Consider the following 26,443-nt stretch of genomic DNA (forward strand, 5'->3'; position numbering starts at 1 on the left):
TGAATGTTTTTACTACTTGAATTTTTCTGGTTGTGCAGAAGCCACGAAATGAATTTTAGATGATATATATTATCTAGAAGCATGAAATATTCTAAAACTTATAAGTTTTTTTTTTTTTTTTTGTCTAATAAAAAGGCACCAAAGGTAAAGAGATTAATTCAAGTAAATAAAACATGTTAAGATGAAGCTGTCAGAAAATATATCAGAGCTACCAAAATAATACATGATGGACGCCCGTGTTGAAGGCACAAATTCAAATAGAATCATACACAAACTCTTCTTGTGGATTAATTTTCGTTGTTCAACATCCGCCACTTTGACGAATCACCTTATAATCCTAAACTATCTTCACTTGGAGATGTTGTTTCTTTGGTTCATTTTGTAGGATGTGAATCTTGGTGTTAACCCCTTTTTGGTAACTCTATGACAGTAGCCTCGCTTTTATAATTTTGGTTAATATGTAATCGTAATTTGCACATCATTGGTTCCTTCATTGGTTTCAATTAGTTTAATCTTAATTATTATGTTGTTTTCCTGGTCTCATGAACAAAATATATGCTCTTTTCATGAATCAAAACTTGGTTAGGCTTTGATAAATATTTCTAATGTTTGTGCAATATTTCTTAATTTACTCATTTTTCCTTTCGAATAAATTTTTTAAAAGATACGTTATTCAACCCCGTGCGAAGCACGGGTTTGTAACTAGTTATTCAATGAAAATATATCACCTTGGTTTTGAACTAAATATACCTATAAAAAAATTGTTTTACGTCTATTTAGCATTTACCTTGCTAATAATACATTTAATTGTTTTATAAAGTAAAAACACTTAAATGAAAATAAATGTAAAATTTAATTTATAATATAAAAGGTATATTAGATTAATAAATTTAAATAACTTAAAAAAAGTAATTTAAATTACAAAATTCTAAATATTTGAATATAAATTGATATAACTTTTATTATGAATTAAGAATACCATTTTATGTCATTTTACATTTATCAGCTAGTTGAATTGCTAGTTTTACCAAACATTTCAACTAACTTATCAGCTATCAGGCATCAGCTATAAGCTATCAGTCATCAGCTATCAGCTATAAGCTATCAGCTAGCTTATCAGCTATCCGCTATTTTTACCAAACAGAGCCTTAATTGGTTGTTAACGTGTGTCCAGTGTGCAGTGTGACATTTATTTAAAAAACATAATAATCATTTTGACAATAAAAAAACTGGATGATATAATATCATCCAGCTTTTTTGTTGTCAAAATGATTATTATACGCTTGTCAATTAAGCTTTTTTATTGTCAAAATGATATAATATCAGCTATCAGATATAATATCATTGATATTGTATTTTTTATACGGTTGTCAATTAATGATAGTTTTTTTCTCTTTCTTTTAATTAAACTAACATTTACTTTATATGTATTTACTTTTATACACCATGTCTAAAAAATTGTCACATTTTGGTTGTTCAATCACAATTTTTTCATTAAAAAAAGAGGAGTGTTATTTAAACAAACCATTTAATTGACAACTTATGTGACAACTATAATTTACAAAGAAAAAATAGTTATTTGCACGAAAACCAAAGTAATAGAGAGATATAACAAAAAATAATATGAATATGAGAGAGAAAGTTGTCATTAAAGTTGTCAAAAAATGGATGTTCAAATATCATTTATCTTAAAAAAAACACCTAATTGAAATGACATTTTGATTAAAATTAAACTAATAAGGAATGTTTTTGTCCTTACGTCCACTTTAAATCGTTGTCCCAATGTAGGTACTCTCTTCTTTTTTCCTCCTTCCGTCCTCCATTGGAATGGCCTTAATGTAGACACACTCCCATCGTGATGAAGAGTACCGTGTTGGTTGTTAAAATTCTAGTGTTTTTAACATAAATAGAACCGTATTTCACACACATTAGCATAAGGTGCAGAAACACTTTCATTAACATAAAACATACTCTTACTAACTCACATCATATTAACGTTCACCAAACAAATTAATTAACGAAACATGCATGACAAGCAAATAAATGACCATTTCTTGGTGTTGGTGGCCAAGTGATTGACTGATGCGCAGGAGGGTTTCCTAAATAATTTATTATTTTAGCCCAATTTTAATAATGTCTATTTTATATTTTATTTTGGATTTTTCGGTCCATTAGAGTTTTGTTATTTTCCTATTTTAGATAGTTTTCTCAATTTCTGATGGATTCCGGAACCCTATTTTCACAAGTTTGTCGCTTGCAAACTTGTCTCTTTTCAATCTAGGTTGAGCGCTTGCTAGCCTCCGCTTCTGACTGCTTCAGTAACATGACCTATTTTTCAATTATCATAAACTATAGGTTAATTATTATTGTAAAAAAAATAAACTATAGGTTAATTTTTTTTTTCTTTCTGAAGAGCCAAACAAAATTTGATATTTCGTAGTGACGCAAATGAGCATTTGATAATGGCATGATATGTTTAAACTCTAAAGCAAGACATCATTACTAGAATTTTGCTCTCCACCCAGCACGTTTTGCTCGTACCCTACAGCCATGCCAATTTTGTCCTTGCTCATGTTAACTAACGCAAGTGTAATACTATGCGTTAGTTAAGTAACGTTGCGTGACTTAAGATGCGCAAGAGTAAAACTATGCGCATGTTAACCCACGCATAGTCATGTATGTATTAAAGCACTACGTGAGTTAACTCACACAATGTATTACACTTGCGCGAGTTAACTCACACACTATTGATATATCAGAACAACATTAAATGCTGTACTGATGTGCATTGAAAGCAGTTTGGGTCCAAACCCTAATATGCTCGTAATTGAACCTAATTACGCCAGTTTAACAATATTATTGGATAATACGACACAATCGATCAAAATTACACCAACACATCGTTTTTTTCACAATCACATAATCACACATAACGATCCAAACGGTCCAAATTACACAAATTCGCCGGTAATGACCCGTGATTATTTAAACACACTTAATGACACGTAAACGATCCAAATTACACAAATTTGTCCATAAATTTATAAAATTACATAGTCTCACATAAACGGTTGTCTTAGGTGGCATGTATACCCCACTCCTTTCACATTGCATCGTCAAGTACGGCCTTTTTATAACGGATTTATCTATACAAACACCAAATCCGGCCTTCACCCCTTGTCCGCGAACCCAAGTAAGTAACTCTTCTCGCTCTCTCCATCTTGCATTTGTTGTGAAAAATGAGGCGGTGTCACGAGCTTCACAAATAACACCGGTAGGTACCAGTTTAGGTTCTTGAATTTTACCAATTCGAGCTTGAATTGGAATTTGGACTTTAAATGGTTTGAAATTAAAGCTTGGTTTGACATCGCCGGAACCTTCACCGGAACCTTCTTTTTTGGCCGGTTTCGGTTCAACGCCATCATCCGCGACTTTGTCAACCATCTCCCTAGATATCTATTGAATAAAAAAAAATTACAAAGGAAGAAAAAATAAATTACTTGCGGAACAAGCTAACCAAGAACAAAAGTGGCGCAAAAAATTCAAAAAAACATGGCTGCATAGTGGCGTGACTTAAGTCACGCAGCACTAATGCACTTGCGCCAGTTAAGTCGTGCACCAAGTTAACCTGCGCAAGTTAACTTGCGTACCATGCCCTAGTCCCTACGAAAACCAGACGAACCAAGCAGGAAAATCAGCAAAATGAGATGAGTTTAGATGGTACAATACCTGATATTTGATGCTTGATGAGCGTAGAAACTTGCTTCCTGACAATTTGCAATGATTTGGGATGATGATTTTCACCCAAAAAATCGCACTTTTTGGGTTTTTGAAGGTGGAGGGAAAGAAAATGGTGGTTGGAGTTCGGACTGATGGGTTTTGTTCAAAAACAGGAACATTGCGTGAGTTAACTTGCGTGGCGTGAGTTAACTTGCGCAAGGGTAAATTTGACATGGCTGCAGGGTGCGAGCAAAATGTGCTGGGTGGAGAGCAATAATCTCATTACTAACATATCATTTGATCAGCCGGCCCAATAATGTTAAAATATTAGAAAGAAAAAAAGTTGGAAATTAGTTAATCTACCATGCATATGTTAACGACAAATGTAACATATAATTTATGAATATATTTTCCCAAAAAATATATACAATTCTATTCTAGATTCGGGTGACTCACTCCCACTATGAGACAAACATGAGTGGCCTTTCAGATCATTTTCTAAATATACAATTCTTGAATATATTATATAATTAAAGGGAAAGCCACTAATTGCTGTACAGTTTCAAGCACATGATCAAAAATTTATTTGATTGACCCTATAGTTTATATTAAAACCTTAATTTATAGTGGACAATATTGACTTTGGAGCATGATCCGTTAAGAAAATTTAAATAGTTACACAATGTAGCAAGATATATAAAGCTATCTTATGACATAAACATATAGTCATGCATGTGGGTTTTACATTTAAATAACAACTTTGCATCCCTAAAAAGAAAGTAACAGTTTTGCTATTACCAATAACCCACATTGTTGAATAGTCGGTTCAAAGGTGGCTAGAGCTAGAGAGGAGTTCATAAATCCAATGACATTTCTTTATTCTTTATGAAAAAATGGTTAATAATATTGAGTTTGATTTGTTGGATTGCAATATCACACCAAGTTGATTATTGAAAAAAAAATATGAAGTGATTTTTTTATTTTTTTTGGTTACATATATGAAGTGAATTTAAATCCCCTAAAAACATTATATTACTTTAAAATATTCTCTCATTCAAACACACTTTAAGCTGTATATAGTATTAATATTTCTTAAATGGCCTCAATAAGGACTAACTTGCCAAAAAAAAAGGACTAACTTGCCAATGTTAGTGATTTATTGAACATAAGGAGGGGCTCAATTGGTATTTTTAAATATACTTTCTAAACTTTTTTTTTTTGGAGAAATTTACTCAAACTATTTGATACAACAATGATGTCTAATAGCTAGATGATTTAAGTTGGATAATTGCAATTTTATTGAAGAATTTTGACTCTAATACTATTCTTTTTAAATTGATCCCAAATTTGATACAACCTATTAAGTTTGAAAAGATAAGAGATTCTTGCGTTTGGTTCATAATTTTAGTTCTCATGCTATCTCTATAGAAAATAGGTCTTGACCCAAAAAAAAGAGAGTTATGCTCTCCCAAAATATTTTTTTAATTATTTCATTAGCATCTAAAATTGGAGGAAATTAATAACTAGTTAAGTGGTTGAACTTAAATGATCAATGAATTTAAGTTAAACATGAATTATTTAAAAGAATTTGAGTTTGAATCTAACATGAACAATATATGATTAGACTTTAGTTATATCCTAATGGAACTTCAAATTACGAAAGTTCATTTTTTTAGAAACTGGAGGATTTAGACAAAAATGAAAAATAGGAAAAACAAAGTGAGGTACCATAAATACTCATGTACATTGAATTTGAAGAGAACCTAAGCATTACATCAAATCATATTTAACACAATAGATACAATCATACAACCATATTACAAACATAGCCCTGGAATCATGGTGCATGCATCACCCCAATCATCGGTTGAGAAGTGGGGACTACTCAAATTACCAATCAGGAAGAGGCAAACATCATTTTCCATCAATTTCACATGCAATCTTTGTACCCTCACTTTCTGGCTTAATTGATGTGCAATTTGTACAAAATTAACAAGTACCTATCTAACAACAACATTTAAGATTATCTAATAATATCAACTAGCTAGAAGGAGGTTATATACACGGCTTGTGATTAAATGTTAAGGATCACAACGAGTTTTACAGAATCATAGTAGGTCATCACGATTTCAGCAAAAACTATCTTTTGAAATTTCATTGACACAGAAACAAACGGTGCAGATGTCATCATGCTTTCATAGACTTACCGTTGATCCAAACATGCATATCATCTCGGAGATTTTAAAGATTCTACTTGAGATTTTCCACATGGACCCCTCATTCTAATGAAAAGCCTATATTCATCAAAGGTCATAGCAGGGTATAGGGCAGGTTTATCTGGCTTTACCAATTCTTTTGCTGGCTCTATTGGAATGTCACTTTTGGGATTGTAGAAGAAAGCTAAGGAAACTCTTTCTTTGTGTGAGTTTGCTAGTACTCTATGCTCTACACTCCTGTAGATTGCATTGCTTAGAACCTTATCAAACACAAAATAAACAAATTTAGTAATATATTAACGATATAATTAATAAGAAATAATAACAAATCATTCATACAATTATATGGAAGGCAAAATCTTGGATCATTTTTGCCTCTCAAGTATCATCAATGATAGAAATAATACTACCCTAGATGCAATTCTTAGGTGTTTATTTGCTAAGTTATTTTATTTCTACATAATATACGATGAAAATTTAGTCATTTGTGGGTTCTTAATTACATATGATTGTTAGAAGATACGATAATTGAAATGACTTTTTGTAGCGTTTAGAAATTCATAGTTGGGTTGTCGTGATTCTGTCACATCCATCGTAATACTAAACATACACTTCGTTGAAATGACTTCTTCCATTGCAATGCTTTTGCATGATTTTTTTTTTTTTGTTATTTCAAATAAGAATTTAATCAATCTTAGTGTAGTTTTACATTGATTCACTTAATATTCTAGGTGAAGGTTAACATGGGAAAGGTGAATCCTTTCCCACCATGGGAAAGATGATTTTTGACCCTTGATATATTAATAAAAATATTCAATGGTTCAGATGGACCACTTGCTACCTATTGCTAACTTTTTGGTGTTAAAATTTGTACAAAAATTATGACCCCACATTGTATTGATTTAATGTTATTTTATTTAATGGGCTATAATTACAATATTAGACAAATGGGCCTATTCTATTAATTTTCTGTAAAATGTTTTTTCTCTTCCCACTAAATTTTTTATACTTTATTATTTTTTTTGACAAAATACTAAGTTTTTTCTCTTCCCACTAAGTTTTCTATAATACTTTATTATATTATAGAGGAAAAACGATATTCTTAATATATGGAATGAAATTCCATCATCCGGCCATTAATTTGATCTGATATTTTTTTTAAAAAATTAATAATATGAGATTGCTTAAGAAAATATTCTTTTTTTTTGAAGACATAAAAATGGAATATATTAACATCGGCAATGCGAACTTTTCAATAACGTGAAATTGTTTTTTTATTGATATATGAGATTGCGTTTATGCCTGATCCTACATTAAATACTGGAAAAAAATGTACTTAATTGGATCATTCTGTCAATTTATTTTTTATTGGATTTTTTTCCCTTAACTATTGATGTTCGTTAATTTATTTTTTGGTACAATTGATGTTCATTATTATATTGATTTTTTTAGGGAATTTATCACATTTTATTTATTTACATTGTCAGAAAATTATTGTAAATTATTTACTATCCTTTTATATACATAAACATGATTAGACTTTCAACACAAAATTAATCTGGGGTCACAGGTTTTAAGGCTAAAAACTAGAAAAAAAGAAAAACATTGATTTTTTTTTTGTGGTGAAAAAACATTAGAATTTCAGTATAAATTACCTTTTACGCATAATTACATTGATTTAGTGGTTAGTGAAAAGTGTTAACCATATATGTTTGTGTATTTTAATTATCCTATAAAACAATATTGCTTCGATATAAATATTTTGGAGTGAGATAGCCAAGTGGGGTGTAAAAAGTAGCGTTTTTAATAGGTGAGGGTGTAATCCAAATTTTGTATTATAATGCTCTAAATTCTGTTTGTTCAAACCAACACACCAAAAAAAAGCTTTGCCCAACCTGTTTGACTGCTAGCTGTCCTTAAAAAGCAACCTTTCCCATGGTGGGAAAGGATTAGTCTTACCCATGGTAAATGCCACCAATATTCTAAACTGTACTTTTTAGTTGAAGTATCTTGCTTTCAATTATTGGTCAACATACATAGGATAAGTTGTGATTGGTAGAGGACAACTTTACAGTCACAAATTAACTTAGGAAAGTAAAAGCACGATGGAGATAAAGTATATAATTAACGACATATCATGAATAAATTAACGACCCTATCCTTCTTAACCCTGTAGGGCAAATGTTTATCCACTTTGTGTGTGTGCATGCTGATTATGCAATAGTGAAAAAGAACATTATTTACGATAAAACGTTTCTTTCAAATTTTCAATTAAACTATTTGACATGTCTATATTGATATTTATACGTCAATATATCAAGCCCATTTAAAATCGTAATACTATGTTTTGAACTGTTCTCATGTCACTTATAGTAACAAACTTAAATAAAATAAAACAAAGAATGAGATGTATCTTTCAAAAGGCCACAACCATCCAAAAAATCTGACGAATAACAAAAATAAATAAACATTATTATTAACAAAAAAACGCACCAACTTCATCATGTGTCGCCTCCATGTGATAGATTCATGCATCATGAATGAAAATTTTCTAGCCAAACATTATCAATAAGAATATTATAAGAATTATAATTCACCTGAATTTGATCACCAATATTGACAATAAATGCATTACGAACAGGTTTCACCGTAATCCAATTATCACCTTTACGAACTTGAAGACCATGTACTTGATCATCTGGTAACAAAAGAGTAATGCCACCTGGATCTGAATGTGATGATAAACCAAGAGTCAACTCTGGCTGTGGACATTTGGGAAAATAATTCACCCTTATGCAAGCACCAATATCTTCACCTCCAAAAGCATTTTGAAGAAAATTCTCTTCCAATCCAAGGTTTATAGATAGAACTTTCATCAACCTCTCACATAACTTCACCAATTCTATCCCATATTCATCAAACACCACCCTACATTCAAATTTGTATCCTTAAGTATTATGGTACCCACAAAATGACAATTCAATAGACACAAAGTTAACATATTTATATAAGAGAAACTATTCATAAAATTTAGAGATTAAAGAGTTGGACAAAAATATGATTTATGATAGAATATTATAAAGTATTTGATTCATATCGCCAACCCACTAAGTGTGATAAGGTTTGATGAGTGTTGTATATGTTGAGATTTGACTCAAAATTTGATGTTTGTATTTTAGCAAAAACGTGGCATGATTTTGGTTCATAAATCGGGTTTGTTTCAACAAAAAACGTGGCATGGAGGGAAGAAATCATTGCACAATTTTGTATAATGTTGAGTGTTGTATTGTATAATAACATGAAATTGTTGCATGATTGGAACAAATCGTGGCACGATTTGACAGGATCTGAAATACTATTTAAACATTCATTGACTAATTTGTTGAGTAAGCTCAATGAATCTCATGAAAATCAAAGGAGGGAATTTTTAGGGTATTTAGATACAAAAGGTTGAGGGTCTTTGGGTGAAGTTCAAAACTTCAAGATGTGAATCCTGGAGAGCCAAAAGAAGGGACTCTTGGGAAAAAGTTGGTGCCTGTTAAAGGAGAGTCTTTGTGATCAACTTGAGTGAGTCTTGAGAGACCAAAAGAGAAGATCCTTAGAAAATTAAAGGCTAAGGGTTGGTTCTCTTTTGGGAGTGGATTCTAGAGTTGAGAAACAATTGGGAAACACCTTGACTGAGTGAAATCATTGAGTCTTTTGTTAAGGGGAAGAGATTGAGAAATAGGTAGAAATTAGGTTTGTTCTTGGAGAGCTCACTAAAACTAATTTCTTGTAACTCTTTTGTATATCTTTGTAAAGAATTCATTGATGGTAAAGCGGAGAGATCTCTTTTCCATAGTAGGTCATTGTTGGCCCAAACTGACTAAACATTTTTTGGTGTTGTTCTCTTTTCTCTACTCTCTTCATCTTGTTTATTCTTTGATTCGATTGTGAGGTTTTACTTTACATTTAAATGCTAGATTAGATTTAGATATGTTGTTATTGATATAAATAGCACACAACTCATTAGAATTAATTTGTTAAATCATGTCAGAAATTAGAAATGAAAATAATAAAATTAATTTTTCTTTTTCTTAACTTTACGACGAAATTAAAAATGTTTCATATTTTCATGTTTATGTATGTGAGTTAAGCTCGTCTCTATTTATGATCTCTCCATTTGTTCAATTTGGAGAGATAAAACACAACATATTTTTTGTACCAAAAAAAAAAAAAACACAACATATTTTAAAATAATTAATGATGATTAGACTCACTTAATAATAGAATTCACTATCTTTTTCTTTTTTTTGAAAGAAGTAGAATTAACTATCTATTTTTTATGTTTATGTCTCTCCAAATTGTATACTTCATCTATTTTGTCAAATAGGGCGGATCATAACCCGTTGTATGTACACAATTCAAATAGTTTTACACTAATTAACTTGATCATCTCTTAGCTCGATCTGCAGCTTGTTTAGATAAGTAGCTGTATGAATCCAACTACCTACCTCTTAATGAACAAGCTACAAAAATAGTAGAGGATACAAGCCTATCACATCACCCATGTATATCGAAATGATCCATAATAAATTTATGCATTTCGACCACAAAATAATAATAAATTCATGCATGATGATCAAATTTCTATTGTTGATTGTTATTTTCATATATACTAAAAAAAACATAACTAGTAAAGAATATTTATATAGAGAGAACACGTAAAATCTCTTTTTAATTCCGTCATTGAATTTGTGACGATGAAATTAGAGATGTATTTAATTTTTTCCATAACTAATTTTCTTTGCTAATTTTATTTTTCTAGTAGTAATATAAGTACTTAAACCTGCAAGAGGGAGGCAGAGAAGGCCATTTGTTGTAGTCCTTCAAAGACAAAGGAAGATAATGAAGATAATAGTAATCACTCCAATCAAGAATAGCACCTTTCTTAACACCAAGTCTACTACCATACCCTTCATAAGTTTTTGGTGAGTTTGCATATAATTGTTTCACTTCCATAGGCAAGTGAAAAAATTGACGCCAAGTTTCCTTAGCTAAATCCATCAAATCATGGCTAACACCATGGTTAACAATTTGAAAGAATCCCCACTCTTTACAAGCCTCAGAGATTTGCTTGAAGGTTGAAGCTTGTTCATGTGGGTTAGTACTATATAAACCTCTAAGGTCAATTATTGGGATATCAGTTGGTTCTAAAATAGAGTTTATTGATGGACGGTCACTAAGGGGTTTGATATATCTTTGAGGGATTGAATCTATGCAACTTTCGGATAAAGATTGAACTGGGATTATTGGTTCAGGCCAATCTTGTGGGCTGATCATTTTTTTGAGCAAGTTTATTATAAAGATTAATTGCTTACTAATGTAGTGCTCTAATATAAATGTGTGGCACTAAATATAGTATGAAACAAGTTATTAAATTTTCTTGTAAGAGTTGGTGTGCGTGTGAGTTAGGGAAAGAGAAAAGGAGGGTGAGGTGAGTTTGTAGGTGTGGGAGAGGGTGATGGGGTGAGAGTGTGGGACTTAAATGGACAAGGAAAATGGGATGGATCATGGTGGGGACCATAATAAAATAAGTAGTAAGATAGGCATACCACCATAGGTGGCATCCACCCCTACACACCCACACAAAATTTTGACATTTGGCAACTGGACCCTACACAAATACACTCAGCAACTGTTTCTTTCTCTCTTTTTCTTTCTTCCTTCACCCTCTCTTCTCACACAAATACACTTTAGCTCTTCCTTCACCTTCTATCTCTTCCTTCATTCTCGTCCCCACCTTTCTCTCTTCTTCACCCTTTTTCTCCTTTCCCCCTCACTGAACACCACCACCGGCCACACCCAAAGCTCACCACCACCGCCGGTCCACTTCTTTTCCGGCCACCACTCACGGGAATCATTTCGAAGTTCTTGGATGTGCAGAAAATGGAACAACTCCGAGAGATATCAGGTTTATTGATTTTCAACAATATACATCTTGAAATCCTAAACATCTTATTAGTTGCTCAATTCTTTGTTTTGTATTTGTTTTGCAGGAATTAGATCCAACATTTTCAGGAACACGCGAGTATAGATTATTGGCGGTAGGTTACTAATGTTGAATTTCATTATCAATTTGTTTTGGACCAAGAGAATTGGATCAAAATGTGTAGATTTTTTAGTTGTTGCTTGCAATATCATAATCTTGTATTTAATTCTGGTATTTATTTGAACATTAGGATTATTTTGTTCACATTTTACATGTATGTTTTGCATATGAATTGACATTTTCTTTTTTGGGTGGATAGGATGTTGCTGCCGCAGTTGATGAAGAAGATGTTGGAAAGTTTACTGATGTTGTCAAGGACTTCGATAGCATGACCCCTTTGGTAAGCTTCTAAAAATGTAAATTTAGAATCAACATTTCGTATATAGTTTATATCTAACAGAAAAGTTCTCAAGTGTAGTTTTTGTCCACTTTTTCTTGACAAGTTTATGTCCACATTTTATTGTAACAGAATAGACATAACCTTGTGTAAACATTTGTATGTTCTGTTACTTGGTCAATATGCTTTAGTCGTTTGATTTCAAGTAGTCTTGTTTGGAGTGTTAAAATAATGGCCAATAAAAAGTCGCCAAAATTAGCAAGGTTTGACCCATGTTAGCACAGTTATGCTTAAAAGAGCATTTGTTGTCTTCTGTCCTATTAAACCTTTCAACTTCATGGTCAAAAGAGAAGGCTCTAATGTGAGAGTTCACTTTAGAGGAGCCAGATTTGAAGTTCTGGTGTTATTCTCATATCTCAGCTGGTGTTTTTAGTTGGATCGGTTGTAGGTCTATTGTAGGCAGTCTTTGTAGTCGTAAGATCTTGATTTCATGCCATGAAGTCGTGACTTTCTAGTTACACTACAGCAACCCCAACTATTGGACCATGGGGCTCCTCTGTTTGCTCTTCAATAGGTGAAAGAAAATCAAGGAAACATACAATTTGTTTCTTCTATTGGTGTTACAATTTCTGTGTAACTTACAAATGTTGTATGACTAGATAGTCCTGGGTTCAAGCAGTCAAATCAGTTTCTTGCAATGTAAATGCTTGGTAAGATTGCCTACAATAAACTCACAATGGACCAACCCTTCCATGGACTTAAATATGGCAGTAGCTTCAATGGACCAGTTTTCCCTTTTTTCTTTTATTATCAGTATTACATTGTGCTTTGAATTTGGATGATAAACAATTTTGTTATCCTTTTGGTGTTTTTAAGAGTGTTCTTGGTATCCACATGATGAAGATCATCAAATGTATCAGATGATGAAGATCACCAAGCATCAACCGTGTTCACTCGAATAAAAGACAAGTCAAGAAATCGTGTCAAGAGCGGGGTTCTTGGAACACCGTGGGTGAAGAGTGATACGAGGAAGAATAAAAATAGTGTAGTGGCGTAATCAAAATTTAATGTAAATTTTTTTATGCTCTTTTAAGCTTGTAATGTACTATTCCTTCTTTTACTAACTTTCTTGAACAATACTATAGTATGGTACTCACTAAGCTTGTAATGTATTATTCCTTCTAATCGCACTATGTATGGTTTTATGGTTCTTAAGATAGATATTGACAGAGTATGAATATGAATATGTTTTGTGTGACCACATATTTTAAGGTGTGTGACCACTATTTTTTCAGAAATTAGAACTTGTCCGTCTTTAGGTGTGATAAACTCGCAGATTGTAAAATAAGTTATTTATTGTTGGAATTGCTTTTAGTGCAGTGATCAAATTTAGATTGTGTGTTTGATTCGCCTAAAACAAGATTATTTATACCTGGTAAATATAAACTAGCCAAATATATGGTATGTGTGACCACATTTTTTAATATGCGTGACCACTATTTTTTCAGAAATTAGAATTTGTCCGTCTTTAGGCGTGATAAACTTGCCGATTGTAAAATAAGTTATTTATTGTTGGAATTGCTTTTAGTGCAGTGATCAAATTAGATAATGTGTTCGATTCGCCTAAAACGATATTATTTACACCTGGGAAAGAAAAACTAGCCAAATATATGGTCTGTATGACCACATTTTTACAAATACGTGACCACTATTTTTTCATAAATTAGAACTTGTCCGTCCTTAGGCGTGATAAACTTGCCGATTGTAAAACATGTTATTTATGGTTGGAAATGCTTTTAGTGCAGTGATCTAATGAGATCATGCGTTCGATTCGCCTAAAACGAAATTATTTACATCTGGGAAATATAAACTAGCCAAATATATGGTATGTATGACCACATTTTTACACATGCGTGACCACTATTTTTTCATAAATTAGAACTTGTCCGTCCTTAGGCGTGATAAACTTGCCGATTGTAAAACATGTTATTTATGGTTGGAAATGCTTTTAGTGCAGTGATCAAATGAGATCATGCGTTCGATTCGCCTAAAACGAAATTATTTACATCTGGGAAATATAAACTAGCCAAATATATGGTCTGTATGACCACATTTTTACAAATACGTGACCACTATTTTTTCATAAATTAGAACTTGTCCGTCTTTGGGCGTGATAAACTCGCCGATTGTAAATCAGGTTATTTATGGTTGGAAAGGCTGTTAGTGCAGTGATCAAATGAGATCATGCGTTCGATTCGCCTAAAACGATATTATTTACACCTGGGAAAGAAAAACTAGCCAAATATATGGTCTGTATGACCACATTTTGACATATGCGTGACCACTATTTTTTCATAAATTAGAATGTCTCACTGACAATTGGCTTGAATTGGTTTTTTTTTTTTTTGCACATGTAAGTTACAGATAACCAAATAAACGAACAATATAACCATAATTTGTCAAAGGCGTAATCATTTTTCCCTGCATTCAAAATTGGTCGTTATTTTCATATCCGACCTAACAACATAAAATATGATGCCCTTAATAATTTGAAGTACATGGATGATGGTAACTTTGAATGTCTCTCTGACAATTGGCTCGAATTGATAATTCTTGGTAACCAAATAATTGAAACATATAACCAAATAATTCTTGGTAACCAAATAATTCAATGCATTCAAAATTACTCATCTATAAGTTACATGATAATTAAGATAGAAAGTTGAGTGACTAGATGCAATTATTTATGTTCATAGTACAACATTGATACATGAACAATTATTTTTTATAAGCAAACAAGAATTCAGTTAAAGATGGTTATGCAATTTACTCCCACTATTCAATTACTACAAGCAGCAGAGGCTCCTGGTTTAGGGACATATCCCACCCATGAGTTAGAACCAAACCTTTTTCTACTCCCACTAGGCTATGGGCAACAACAATCTTATTTCTTTTAATAAAAATTACAGTACGATTGGACAAAGTAGATAAAATGGCTATGCAACCTAGATAATATTTTATATATCAACCATCCAAACAAGACATTGGATAATTCTAGGACTTTTCTATTGTCTCTAGATTCAAATTCAGATTCCTTAAAGTATCCTCCATCCACATTTAAATTCAGATTCATCACACCTGGTGGAGGGGGACACCAAAATTCAGCATCAAATCTCATTGTAACAGTAGCAATTGCAGAATGGTTTGAACAATTGAGCTCTGAAGTGAACTCCAAGATTGAAATAGCTATTTGGATAGGATTCAATTGCTGATTTTGAAACACCATCTGGTTCCTAACCTGCCAAATCTTCCAGAAAGTGATACAAAAAAATTGAGTTGATAGGTAGTCTTTTTTTATCAACTAATCAGACATCAAGACTTTCAAGTACAAACGAGTAAGAACATGATGTCCTTAGGTAATTTGATTAACTCTACTAGCATTGTCAACTATATATAACCAAATTTTTGAAGAGTATAACCAAAATTTTACAAAGGTGTAGCCATATGTTTTTGTTGCGTGCAAAATTGGTCGTCTATAAGTTTAACATACTCATAACAGAAAACTAATGCAATTAAGAGTCCAAGAAACATAGAATATATATCTCTTGATATCTCAATCTTAAATTGTCATAGAATGGTATTGTTTTAGCAGAAAAAATACATATAACCAAATATTAGAAGCGTGTAACCACAATTTTACAAACACGTCACCGTGTTTTTTCCCTGCGTTCAAGAAAACAAGGTACATGAACCAAATAACAAAACACAAAGACACCAAGTTACAAACATATCACCGCCTGATGCTCTAGATAAAATATCAGCAACACAAGAAATTTTCCAACTGGACATTCAAAAACAAGGTACATGAACCAAATAACAACACAGAAAAGACACCAAGTTACAAATATATAGTCAGTACACTCCTAGCTACCTAATCCATATGCCTTCATACAAAAGCCACTTTTAGCCAAAGAGTCTTCTAAGGAGTTAGCTTCTATGTTGATATGACAAAATGAAACACTCTCCAAAATAGTCAAATGGATCTTCTTGTAAAAACTGGAAACTAATTCATAAAAGTTCACATTACATTCTATTATATTCCTTAGGGAAAGAGGGGGAGAGAGAGAGAGAGAGAGCGGTCCGGTTGAGAACAGATCTGTGAGAGTGGGATTATAGTACCAAACTTCCACCGCTCTTCATGAAAAATGGCGTTTGAAGTTTTAGGAAGTCAGCAAGGAGTTGTTCTGAATATGTGCGGTAAGTATGTACGTTGTACAATAGACGAATAATGCTTAACGAATTTCTCTATTGATCACTTGGACAACTCTTTGCTGACTTCCTAAAACTTCAATTTTTCTGGAAAGTACCAGAAAATTTCAAGACAGGTGGATTCAATAGAGAAATTCGTTAAGCATTATATGTGGTTACAGTCTTGCAGAGTCACAAGCAAACTCAATGGGAAGGTACCAGACAACTATAAAACTAACAATGCTTGGCAAATGTTTGGCAATTACGCGTCATCAAAGCAACAAATAAGATTGATAGAGAATATAGTGCTATGAATCTAAAGAAGTCTACGACTCTACATGGTTTGGCATGTTTAAGGTGGAGTTGGTTAATCAACGCAATTAACCCAGTTATATTGTGAGGTCAACAGCTCAATTCAGGATTGTTTGACCGGTTTTTTCAAATTTTCTAGTAAGTGAAAATTATAGAGTAAAACTCCTGATATATCCTTTACAACAGAGATCAGAGGGGAAAAAGAACTAGAAGCTTTCATTGTAGGTCGCACATGTTGCCCAAAGTCAATCCTAAGTCAGAACTCAAAGAGTGCCAATCAGCCTCATCATCAAACCCAACAGCACCGTGAATGAATATGCCTAAGAGAAACTCCTTCACAACAACAATTTCTAAGTTGGATATGAAGCAACAACCTCTTTATCCTTTGGAATCAAATAATGCAGAAATGTTTGATAAACTCCAGAAAATTCTTCATCTCTATTTGATAACTGATTATAACACACGAGCTGAGCAGTAACAGTTTTCTGGGATTGGGAACGGACACATGGACAGATGGAGGGGTTCAACTAGTCAGATCTGACAAAGGAACCTACTGGGATCTTAGAGCTCCCATCGAAAAAGGTTACACACGAAAGAGCTATGTGAACGATGATTACGAATTACGCAAAACATACTATAAATGTTTCTACATAAGCTAAGAAACACAAGATGAAAATGTAAACAGGTTGCACACAACATCCATTGCCACAAAAAAAAAACTTAAACCGACTATTTTGACCACAAGTGCAATCATGGGCAAGATTTTTCACCTGAATAACATAAACCACAACATTATTTGTGTAGAAACTTGGTCTCAGACCATCGGTAGATACAGCTCGTGCCTGCAAAACATGATCAAATATGAAATCAGGCTGCAAAATAACAAATTACCAATATAAAGTTGCTATTTAAAAATGTAAATAAATAGTAGTAAAACAAAAAAAGTAAAACTTGCCTGATAATAAATCTCAGCCCAGAAGAGCACCAAAAGTGCATATGTGGTAAAGAAAGCAAGACTTGTCATGTCAAGTAAGATATGTTGCACAATCTACATACACACAATATTTCACTATTAGAATTAAATGCAACTATTTGTTGAGAATAAATAGCTGCAATGAGATGTTCATACCTCTGGCTGTAATTTCTGGACATCTCGCCGGAAAACGAAAACAAAACACCGAACGAGATGTATATGAATATATGCATTGGTAAGGAAATTCACCTAATTAAAACCCCCTGATAGTAGCTTTCCAAACTGAGTAGTTGCTTCAAGTTGTGCAGCAGGGTCGTCAGACAATAAGGCCAGTGTCATTGCAGGAATGGTTTTCACCTGTTAAACAACATTAAGAGTAAAAGATGAAAAACATTTCTATTCCGCAGTTCAAAATCACACACAAATCTCTATATCCGGACATGAATTATATGTAGCTCTAGCTCTAAAATGGACCTTTTTTTCCATAGAAATCTTTTTTTTTTGGTTATTTTTCCATAGAAATCTGTTAAAGCCTGTTATTTTGGTAATTGGTATCTCTCTTAAATCTTGGCCATGCTCTTGAAATGGAAGAACTATCACTGTTACTCTAAATTCTAAAGCATGAAAGTATTCATTATTGTTTTCCAATAATACACCAAATTTTTGGTATCTTAACATATCATAGACTAGTTAGTTCTTCTACCCCTCCATTTTAAATTACTAATGGAGCATTAATTACTCTTTTTTCACTAATATCTCAATTTACTATATCACAATTCACCTAACTACTATATATATATATATATTAAAAAAGAGTAATTTAGTGAGTAAAACTAATTATATAATAGAAATAATTATAGTGAATGATTTTGTTAAGAAGTATGCATAAACTACAAAGAGAGTACATAAACATAACTAATGAAAAAACATTTTACCTTGGCCTTTATAACATCATATTCCTGCACGCTCAAATCCATGGACATTCGAGAAAAAGGTTGAATCATTAAATTTGTGAATATGGTAAAATAAATAATTATTTGTAGAAAATAAAAAATGATGGAGAGAATACAACAAGTACGTACTGCATCAGAAATATAAACGGGAAAAGGAGGATCCTCATTGAGCATTGGAGAAGAAGTTTCTTCTCGAAAAAACTTTCGCCTCTTGGAGAGAGAATCTGGGCGTTTATTCTTATGTATCAAGAAAACGCCGTCCTCTTTCCTCCTCCGACCACCGTGTTCCGCCTCTGGCTGTTCTTGTTGCTTACACCAATCAAAACCATAGTTGAACAACAAAAATTGATAAGGAAATTCAAAGCAAAAAATTCGAAAGTTGAGGAAACCTTGCTGACAAAGAAGTAAAAAATGGGTCCAGTTGAGGGAGAGAGATGTAAGAGTGGGATTAAGAGTGAGAGAGAACAGATCTGTGAACAGAGAAGTGGAACAGATTGTGAAAACTACCAAACTATCCTAACGCATGAAATTACCAAACTATCCCTGCCACATAAGCAGTGGTAGAAAAGGGTGTATAGAAAAGGGGTGTACATGAATCTTTTTCCTAAAATAAAACGTGGTATTCATGCATGGTGTGAATAGTACGTCCACAAGCAATAGATGAGACAATTTAGTACATTTTGTTTTTAGTTTTTTTTTTTTTAAAGGTTGTAAATGTGTCCTGTGTGAACTGGGAACCTATAGGGTGTCTTTTTTGAAGGTTTTTTTTTACATGTTTTTTATGTCAGAAATTTTAGTAGTCAAAATTTTACCGTTCAATATGAATAAATGAGGGGTTTAAAATTCGAACTCCGGCTACATATATTGTAATGTTTTTGCTAACCGTGTTAGAAAGATGAGGACTATCGTTGTGTTGGGTTATCCATTTTTCTATAATATACCTTGATTTTTATTAAATTTTAATTCATAAATCATTGTTAATCTAGTGCATTTGTTCCTGCTTTATAATATATGTTTTTTTTAAGTTAAAATGGAATTTTATTACCAACCAACTTTATTTTTTCCGCACGAGAAATGCCAGAGAGAAGCAAAGATGAGTGCTTTATAATATATGTTATCTAAACTTTAATAAATCCTGGTTTCTATATTAACCTAATATGTTTTTAAACTTAAATATGAAAAAAATGTAAACATAAATTAATTAATTTGTACAAAAATATGTCTCACAAAAGTTATCGGCTAGTTTTAGAATTCCTAATTTGTAACATCCTAGATGAAAGTATTTTGTCCTCTCGTGTACCCTTTCTTGAAAACTTCTACGAAGGTCACCATCTCAAAATTGTTCCAAGTCAAGTACGGCTAACTGTGAAGTTTTTATGAAATTGACTACAAAAAAAAAGATGCAACTTGTTGATATACAGGAGAAACTCTTTAATTTAATACTCGGTAAATTAATAAACTCTCTAAAATAATAAATTTGTCCGGTCCCGATTTGGGCCAATGTAAAAAATTGAAAAACTCGATAAAATAATAAGATAATAATTTTTCGGGAGATCCCTTTATAATTTTCGGTCCCAAGAAAATCATAAATTAATAATTCATAGAAATTGAAAAAATATATTAAGAATACATTGAACACATTTGTTCCTCTTGTTTACATTTACTGTACTTCAAAAGTCATTATTGATTTCCAATGCATATGAACACAGTAGTTATTAATTTACGTTGAGTCTCAAGGTTCGCTGCAACGTAATTCTAAGAGGCATAGACTAATTTGCCTTTTTGTTTGGTATGTACAGTATAATTACTTAAAAACTCTTTAAATTAATAATTATTAATTTATCGATAAATTAATAACTCTCTAAATTAATAAATTTCTCCGGTCCTGACATTATTAATTTATAGAGTTTTAACTGTAGTTAGTATCAAACCATTCTTATAAGTGTTTCTTCAACCAAACAGTCTCATACTTGCACAATCTCAAAATTCCTCTCATTTTGATGTAAATTCGGTTCGTCTAAAAGTTGTCAGAAATCACTCATTGCCATGTCTTATGCATCGACAATCACTCTCCATCCTCGTCAACCTCCAACCTTACACCCTTCATGATGTAGATTTAAATTTAAATTTACCTGTATAAATTAACAGCTCTACTTCGGATCATATGTTTAAGAAATTGAAACTACTTAACAATTGGATCATATACTAGTTTAACATATATGAGATAAAATGATTATATATGTATCCTTGAAAAAAAATGATTATATATGTAAACCATATTTTATGACAAATTCTGTTTATTTTATTATACATAATATGTTTAAAACAACATTTGCTATGGGGTAATAGTCTGTCCTTTTGTACATTTACTTAGTTGATAATAATGCTGATAATGATATCATGTTAATGTGTATACGGATGGCTCCGTTTCATCATATATACAATATTTTGTCTATCTTTCAAAAGAGTTTTAGGAAGCGTTTAATTTACTATAAAATGTATGTATTACAAAATAAAATAAAAAAACAACACGATATAAAAGAGAATTATACATGACATTCTTTTAAAATTTTAAACAATTTTTTTATCTTGTATGATGTTTGATCAACAAATAATTATTTTGGTATTTTAAAAAATTTGTACCATGGTAAAAAGTTGTGTTTTGTTCATAGAGAGAAAATTTTTAGTTTTTGTCAAATCATAAAAATCATGATTTTTTTTTTTTTTGACAAAACATGATGTCAACATATCTAGTGACCATCTTTCAAAAACAAAAACATATCTAGTGACCATCAAATAAAGATTGAACAATTATACTTTTAAACTTGTTTTGAATTTATAAAATTAAAATCCTTATATTTTGTAAATTGTCCTACATAAACTAACAGTCCTATACAAACTACGTGAATGAAGATATATATCCTGAAACCTCAATCATATGCCGACAAAGTTGTTCTGTGTATATTCCGGCGCCATGCACATCATTATCTTACATTATTTTTCATGCTTATCTAATTCTACACCAAAAAATTGAGTGCAATAATCACAACCATCAAATGTTGTAGCATTGCATGAAAATGTTGGAGGCTGCAATTTGAACTGTCCCACAAAGTTGTTCTGTGTATATTCCGGCGCCATGCACATCATTATCTTACATTATTTTTCATGCTTATCTAATTCTACACCAAAAAATTGAGTTCAATAATCACAACCATCAAATGTTGTAGCATTGCATGAAAATGTTGGAGGCTGCAATTTGAACTGTCCCACAACCTTGTTTTCATATGTGTTATTTTCCGTCTAGAAGTTTTGAAAATAATATGCTAACACCAGAGAGCGGTCCAACACTAGAACTGGCCAACAGGGTATATCAATCAAGACACGTGGATAGACTATTTAATTCGATTTAAGTGTTTTATTTTAGCACGAGATGTATAAAGAATAGAAACAATAATGTTATACTAAAAGCCTCTCAAGATAATGACTCAAAGATCTTAGTTGAAATGATTATTGAAAATTGTAATTTTAGTGAAACAACTCTTACTTTAGTCGGGCGACAACTTTTGAATTTGAGTTGAATTGTCAAAATTACCTATATTTTGCGTGAAGGCAACAAACATGTAGATTGACTTGTTAATTTCAGCATTTCGATTGATTTTCTAGATTTTCATATCCTGGAAACTCTCCCTAACGAGTTTCAGAGTTTTTTGCTTGATGATATTTATGAGGTTTACATGCTTTGAAACATCCGTTTAATTTCTTAGTTTTATTTCTCTTTGGGCCTTGTCCTCTTTTGTAAAAAAAAAAAACTCAAGAAAAATACAAACTTGAAATTGAAAACTTAGAGCACCCAGATCACTATTTTAATCATAAACACTGTAGTTGATTTATCCCCTAATATGATTTAGATCATATCCAAAACGCTGAGACTTTGCTTTTAGCCAACTCCAATAATGAATTTTGATCATGTCACAGAATTCATCACAATTGTGATTTTCTTTTGAAAAAAAAAAGCTTATAATCATGATCTTTGCCAAATCATCCAAGCCAACAAAACTAATTGGTAATGATTACGAGCAAATAATCAACGACCAAATAACTAATGAGCATGATTACGAGCATTAATTGGTAATGCAAAAGAAATTAAATACCCAACCAATTTAAGATTTCATTTCAAATACTTCCAAAAAATGCAAAATTAAAGAATAAATGTTTTAAGCCTTTCTCATCTCCAAACCCTCTTACACAAGCTAAGAGAGTTTGAAATTAAAATGCCACGTCTAGCCAAATTATGTGCCCCTCTTGGATAGGGTGCACATTATTCCACCATAACGAATGCCTAAAGTCACCTCCGAAAATAAGTCCTTCCTCAATCCTATATTTTTTAGATAGGAAAATGTTGAAGTGCACAACAAAAATTTTCGTTAAAATTGCACGAATCATTCCTTTAGGCAATTGATCTTGTTAGATAGTAATGTTTTGACATTAGGCACGTGGCCTTATAATGATTTATATTTAACTCCACTCTTTCACGGAATAAAACATGAATTAGTATTACCTTAGGTGTTGTGATGGTTTTTGTGCAACAATGACAATAATGGTGATGGGGCTACCGACAACAACCACAACAAAAATTTTAGATTACGAGTCATTTTATAATTTATAATATTTTATTTTATAACACATAAGCCCAGCAAGAAGATTAATAAAAGAGTAAATTGTGTCCCCCTAAACATTATCGTGCGAGAGTCGTGCATGTAATCTCTCGTGCCAAATAGCAGCTCTATCACAAACGGAATATAAAACTCCTGTTTAAATTTTTTGTGGAATTCCTCGTCGAAAATTTAAACAACGGTAGGTTCTTATTTCACCAAATTGGAAAAAAAAATCAATTTAAAAAGATACATTACCACTCAAAGAAAAAGAAAAGGAAACATTAATTTAGCACTTGCAAATTTAATCGAAAAGAAAAACAAAAGCTAAAAACCAACAAACTTGAACCAATTGGTTTGGATGAAAATCAATACCCTCTTACACATATTTATTTCCTCTTCACTCTTGTTGATCCATGGCTTCACATATAGCTAATTCTTTTTTCTCTTGTTGATCCATTGTATCACAAAGAACAATCCCTTTAGTCTCTGGTAAATAGAAGAAAGTAAAATTGGATAACATTATAACAACTCCAAACATACCATAAGAAAAAATATTATTTTTCCTCCCTGCAGATATAAAAAAGGGACAAAATATGCAACCAAACACTGTTGCTTGTCTCACCAACGACGTTGTTGTGTTTCTCACACATGTTGGAAACAACTCTATAATATATATAAGAAACACATTATAAGCCGTAGAAGCACCAAAAAATGCAATCATTGCTAACACCACTTTAATTGCTGGTACACTATTTTCAACGACAACACACATCACACAACAAATTCCACTTAAGATTGAGAAAACAAGAATTGAAAGTTTTCTTCTATAGTTTTCCAAGAAATATATTGCTACGCAAGAAGGTATTTCCATTGAAGCACTAAAAACCACAGCCAAATAAATGTTGAACCCTAAATTTCCAACAGCTAGTGGCATACCATAATAAACCATTCCAATTCCAATACTAAGAATCATAACAGCTATCATTCTTATAAGAGCCCATTTTTTATGAAACAATTTTCCTATTGAAGAGTAATGTTTAACAATTGATTTTTTTTCTTTTGTGGGTGGTTTTGGTGAAATTGAAGCTAGATTAATGTTATCATCATCAACACTTTCTTCTGATGAAACTCTATTAAGCATTTTCAAAATTTCTTTCTCTCGACCTTGCATAACAAGCCACCTTGGCGATTCGGTAACAAAGAAATAAGCAATGACGGAGTAACATATAGTAGGGATTGATGACCAAAGATAAAGAGATTTCCACGAAGAGTTTCGGTTAATATAAGCGAAACCTGGTAAAGACATGTACCCCATTGTGAAAGTAAAGTACTCAACAATTCCAACTCGAAATCGCCATTTGGCGCTAACTTTTTCGGTAAGCAAAACAAGAACACATGTACCGATCGAGGATCGCCAAAAACCAATCAAGAATTTCAAGGCGGAGTAAATCCAAACATTGGTGGATAAAATTATAAGCATGGAAGTTATTGACATTGAGACACAAGAAAATATTAGCATTTTTTTTCGACCGAAAGACGAGTCAGCTAATACTGCAAGAAAGGAAGAACCAAGAAGACAACCCATAAAGAACGAAGATTGTGGTAAACCTATGATGAATGTGCTAGCACATTCAAGATTCCAATGAGAAATGATTGTGTTTGAAGAGTGTGTGTCCCAAGACCAAGAAGATCTTGGGAGTTTGCAAATATGAGATGATGAAGAACATGATGAATTTGTGTTTGTGTTTGTGTTTGTGCAGTGCCATTTTGGGTAATTATCAGTGTAAATGCTTATGAATGATTGTTGTGCATCAAAGAACATTGCTATTGCTACAAGAACAGCTTGTAAGAAATCCATCAACCCAAAATTTGATAAACTTTTTTCTATGATTTCATCCCATGATAACCTTGGTTTATTTTTTTGCTCAATATTGGAATGAGATTCAGGTACATTAATTTGCACCGAATCTTCCATTGCTATTGCTAATATGTTTGTGTGTGTTTGCTATGTCTGAGGTTAACGATTGTGAGGGAAGATCAATAAAAGTATTATTGACCGATTTTATAAAGCTTATTACTAAAAGCCAATAAAATTATTCTTATAGAAAGATCAATAAAACTATTACTCTCTCCGTCCCTATATGTAAACACCCTTTTATTAGAGGGAAAGGGTGGTTACATATAGGGACGGAGGGAGTAATAAGAAAACCCAAACGACTACATAGTACAGATTTTTATAACATTACGTTACTACTAAAATGTATTGAAAAGAGGCAACATTACTACTCAAATGTATTGAAAAGAGGCAACGAAATTCCTTAAAAAAAAGGCAACAAGATGACTATAGAGTACAGCTAAAAAGAAGGACATTTTTTTTAGTAAAATAAAAGAAATGAAATTAAGGCAGGCAACTAAATGAAGAAAGTAAAAAACCTAGAGACATTTTTTTTAGTAAAATAAAAGAAATGAAATTAAGGCAGGCAACTAAATGAAGAAAGTAAAAAACCTAGATAAAGTTAATTACATAAAGTTATACTGTTACCAATATGTATTTAAAAAATTTAGTTCAAATTAACTTAATTATAGTATTGGCTTTTTATAGTAATAACCACTATAGTAATAACCACTAAAGTCTAAGGCAAATAGTTTATGCGCAGTGTGTCACGACTCATGGGTATTGTAAACCTCAATTTCATATATACATTCATCTAAAAAAATTGTGCAAAGGAAAATTTGGGTCTTATAAGCTTTTAACAGTACCAAACGTTTCTGATACTTGGTTAACTGAAGCTGTTGCATCTTTGAATTGCGAAACCGGGGCCCTTCCTTTCTCTTATTTAGGAATGTCTATTGGTGGGGATCCACGTAAGTTGAGCTTTTGGTATTCGTTGATCGATTGCATTAAATCTAGATTGTCGGGTTGGAGAAGCAGGAATCTATCATTGGGGGTTGCTTGGTCCTTCTAAAGTCGGTCTTGTCCTCTCAACCGGTCTATTTT

The 26,443-nt window shown here is 32.1% G+C and overlaps 1 protein-coding gene, 1 long non-coding RNA gene and 1 pseudogene across 2 annotated transcripts; 1 reads left to right on the plus strand and 2 right to left on the minus strand.

The window, feature by feature from the left end:
• Window positions 1-5,445: 5,445 nt before the first annotated feature.
• LOC146924158 (jasmonate-induced oxygenase 1-like) lies at window positions 5,446-11,428 on the minus strand. The gene is made up of 3 exons (XM_085709180.1): window positions 10,765-11,428; window positions 8,534-8,864; window positions 5,446-6,196 (listed from the first exon to the last, which is right to left on the minus strand). The coding sequence occupies exons 1-3, from the start codon at window positions 11,256-11,258 to the stop codon at window positions 5,948-5,950; spliced, it is 1,074 nt and encodes a 357-aa protein (XP_085565306.1). The 5' UTR covers window positions 11,259-11,428; the 3' UTR covers window positions 5,446-5,947.
• A 96-nt stretch (window positions 11,429-11,524) lies between these two features.
• Window positions 11,525-13,574, plus strand: LOC146924159 (uncharacterized). Its single transcript, XR_015010048.1, has 4 exons — window positions 11,525-11,889; window positions 11,975-12,022; window positions 12,227-12,307; window positions 13,181-13,574. It is a non-coding gene; the product is annotated as an uncharacterized LOC146924159 (long non-coding RNA).
• Window positions 13,575-23,590: 10,016 nt separating this feature from the next.
• On the minus strand, window positions 23,591-25,491 carry LOC146924160 (organic cation/carnitine transporter 3 pseudogene; annotated as a pseudogene).
• Window positions 25,492-26,443: the final 952 nt, after the last annotated feature.

This window comes from Medicago sativa, chromosome 5 (genome assembly GCF_051527215.1).
Source record: "Medicago sativa cultivar Bolivia chromosome 5, Bolivia_mono, whole genome shotgun sequence".
In the NCBI taxonomy this organism is placed as follows: domain Eukaryota; kingdom Viridiplantae; phylum Streptophyta; class Magnoliopsida; order Fabales; family Fabaceae; genus Medicago; species Medicago sativa.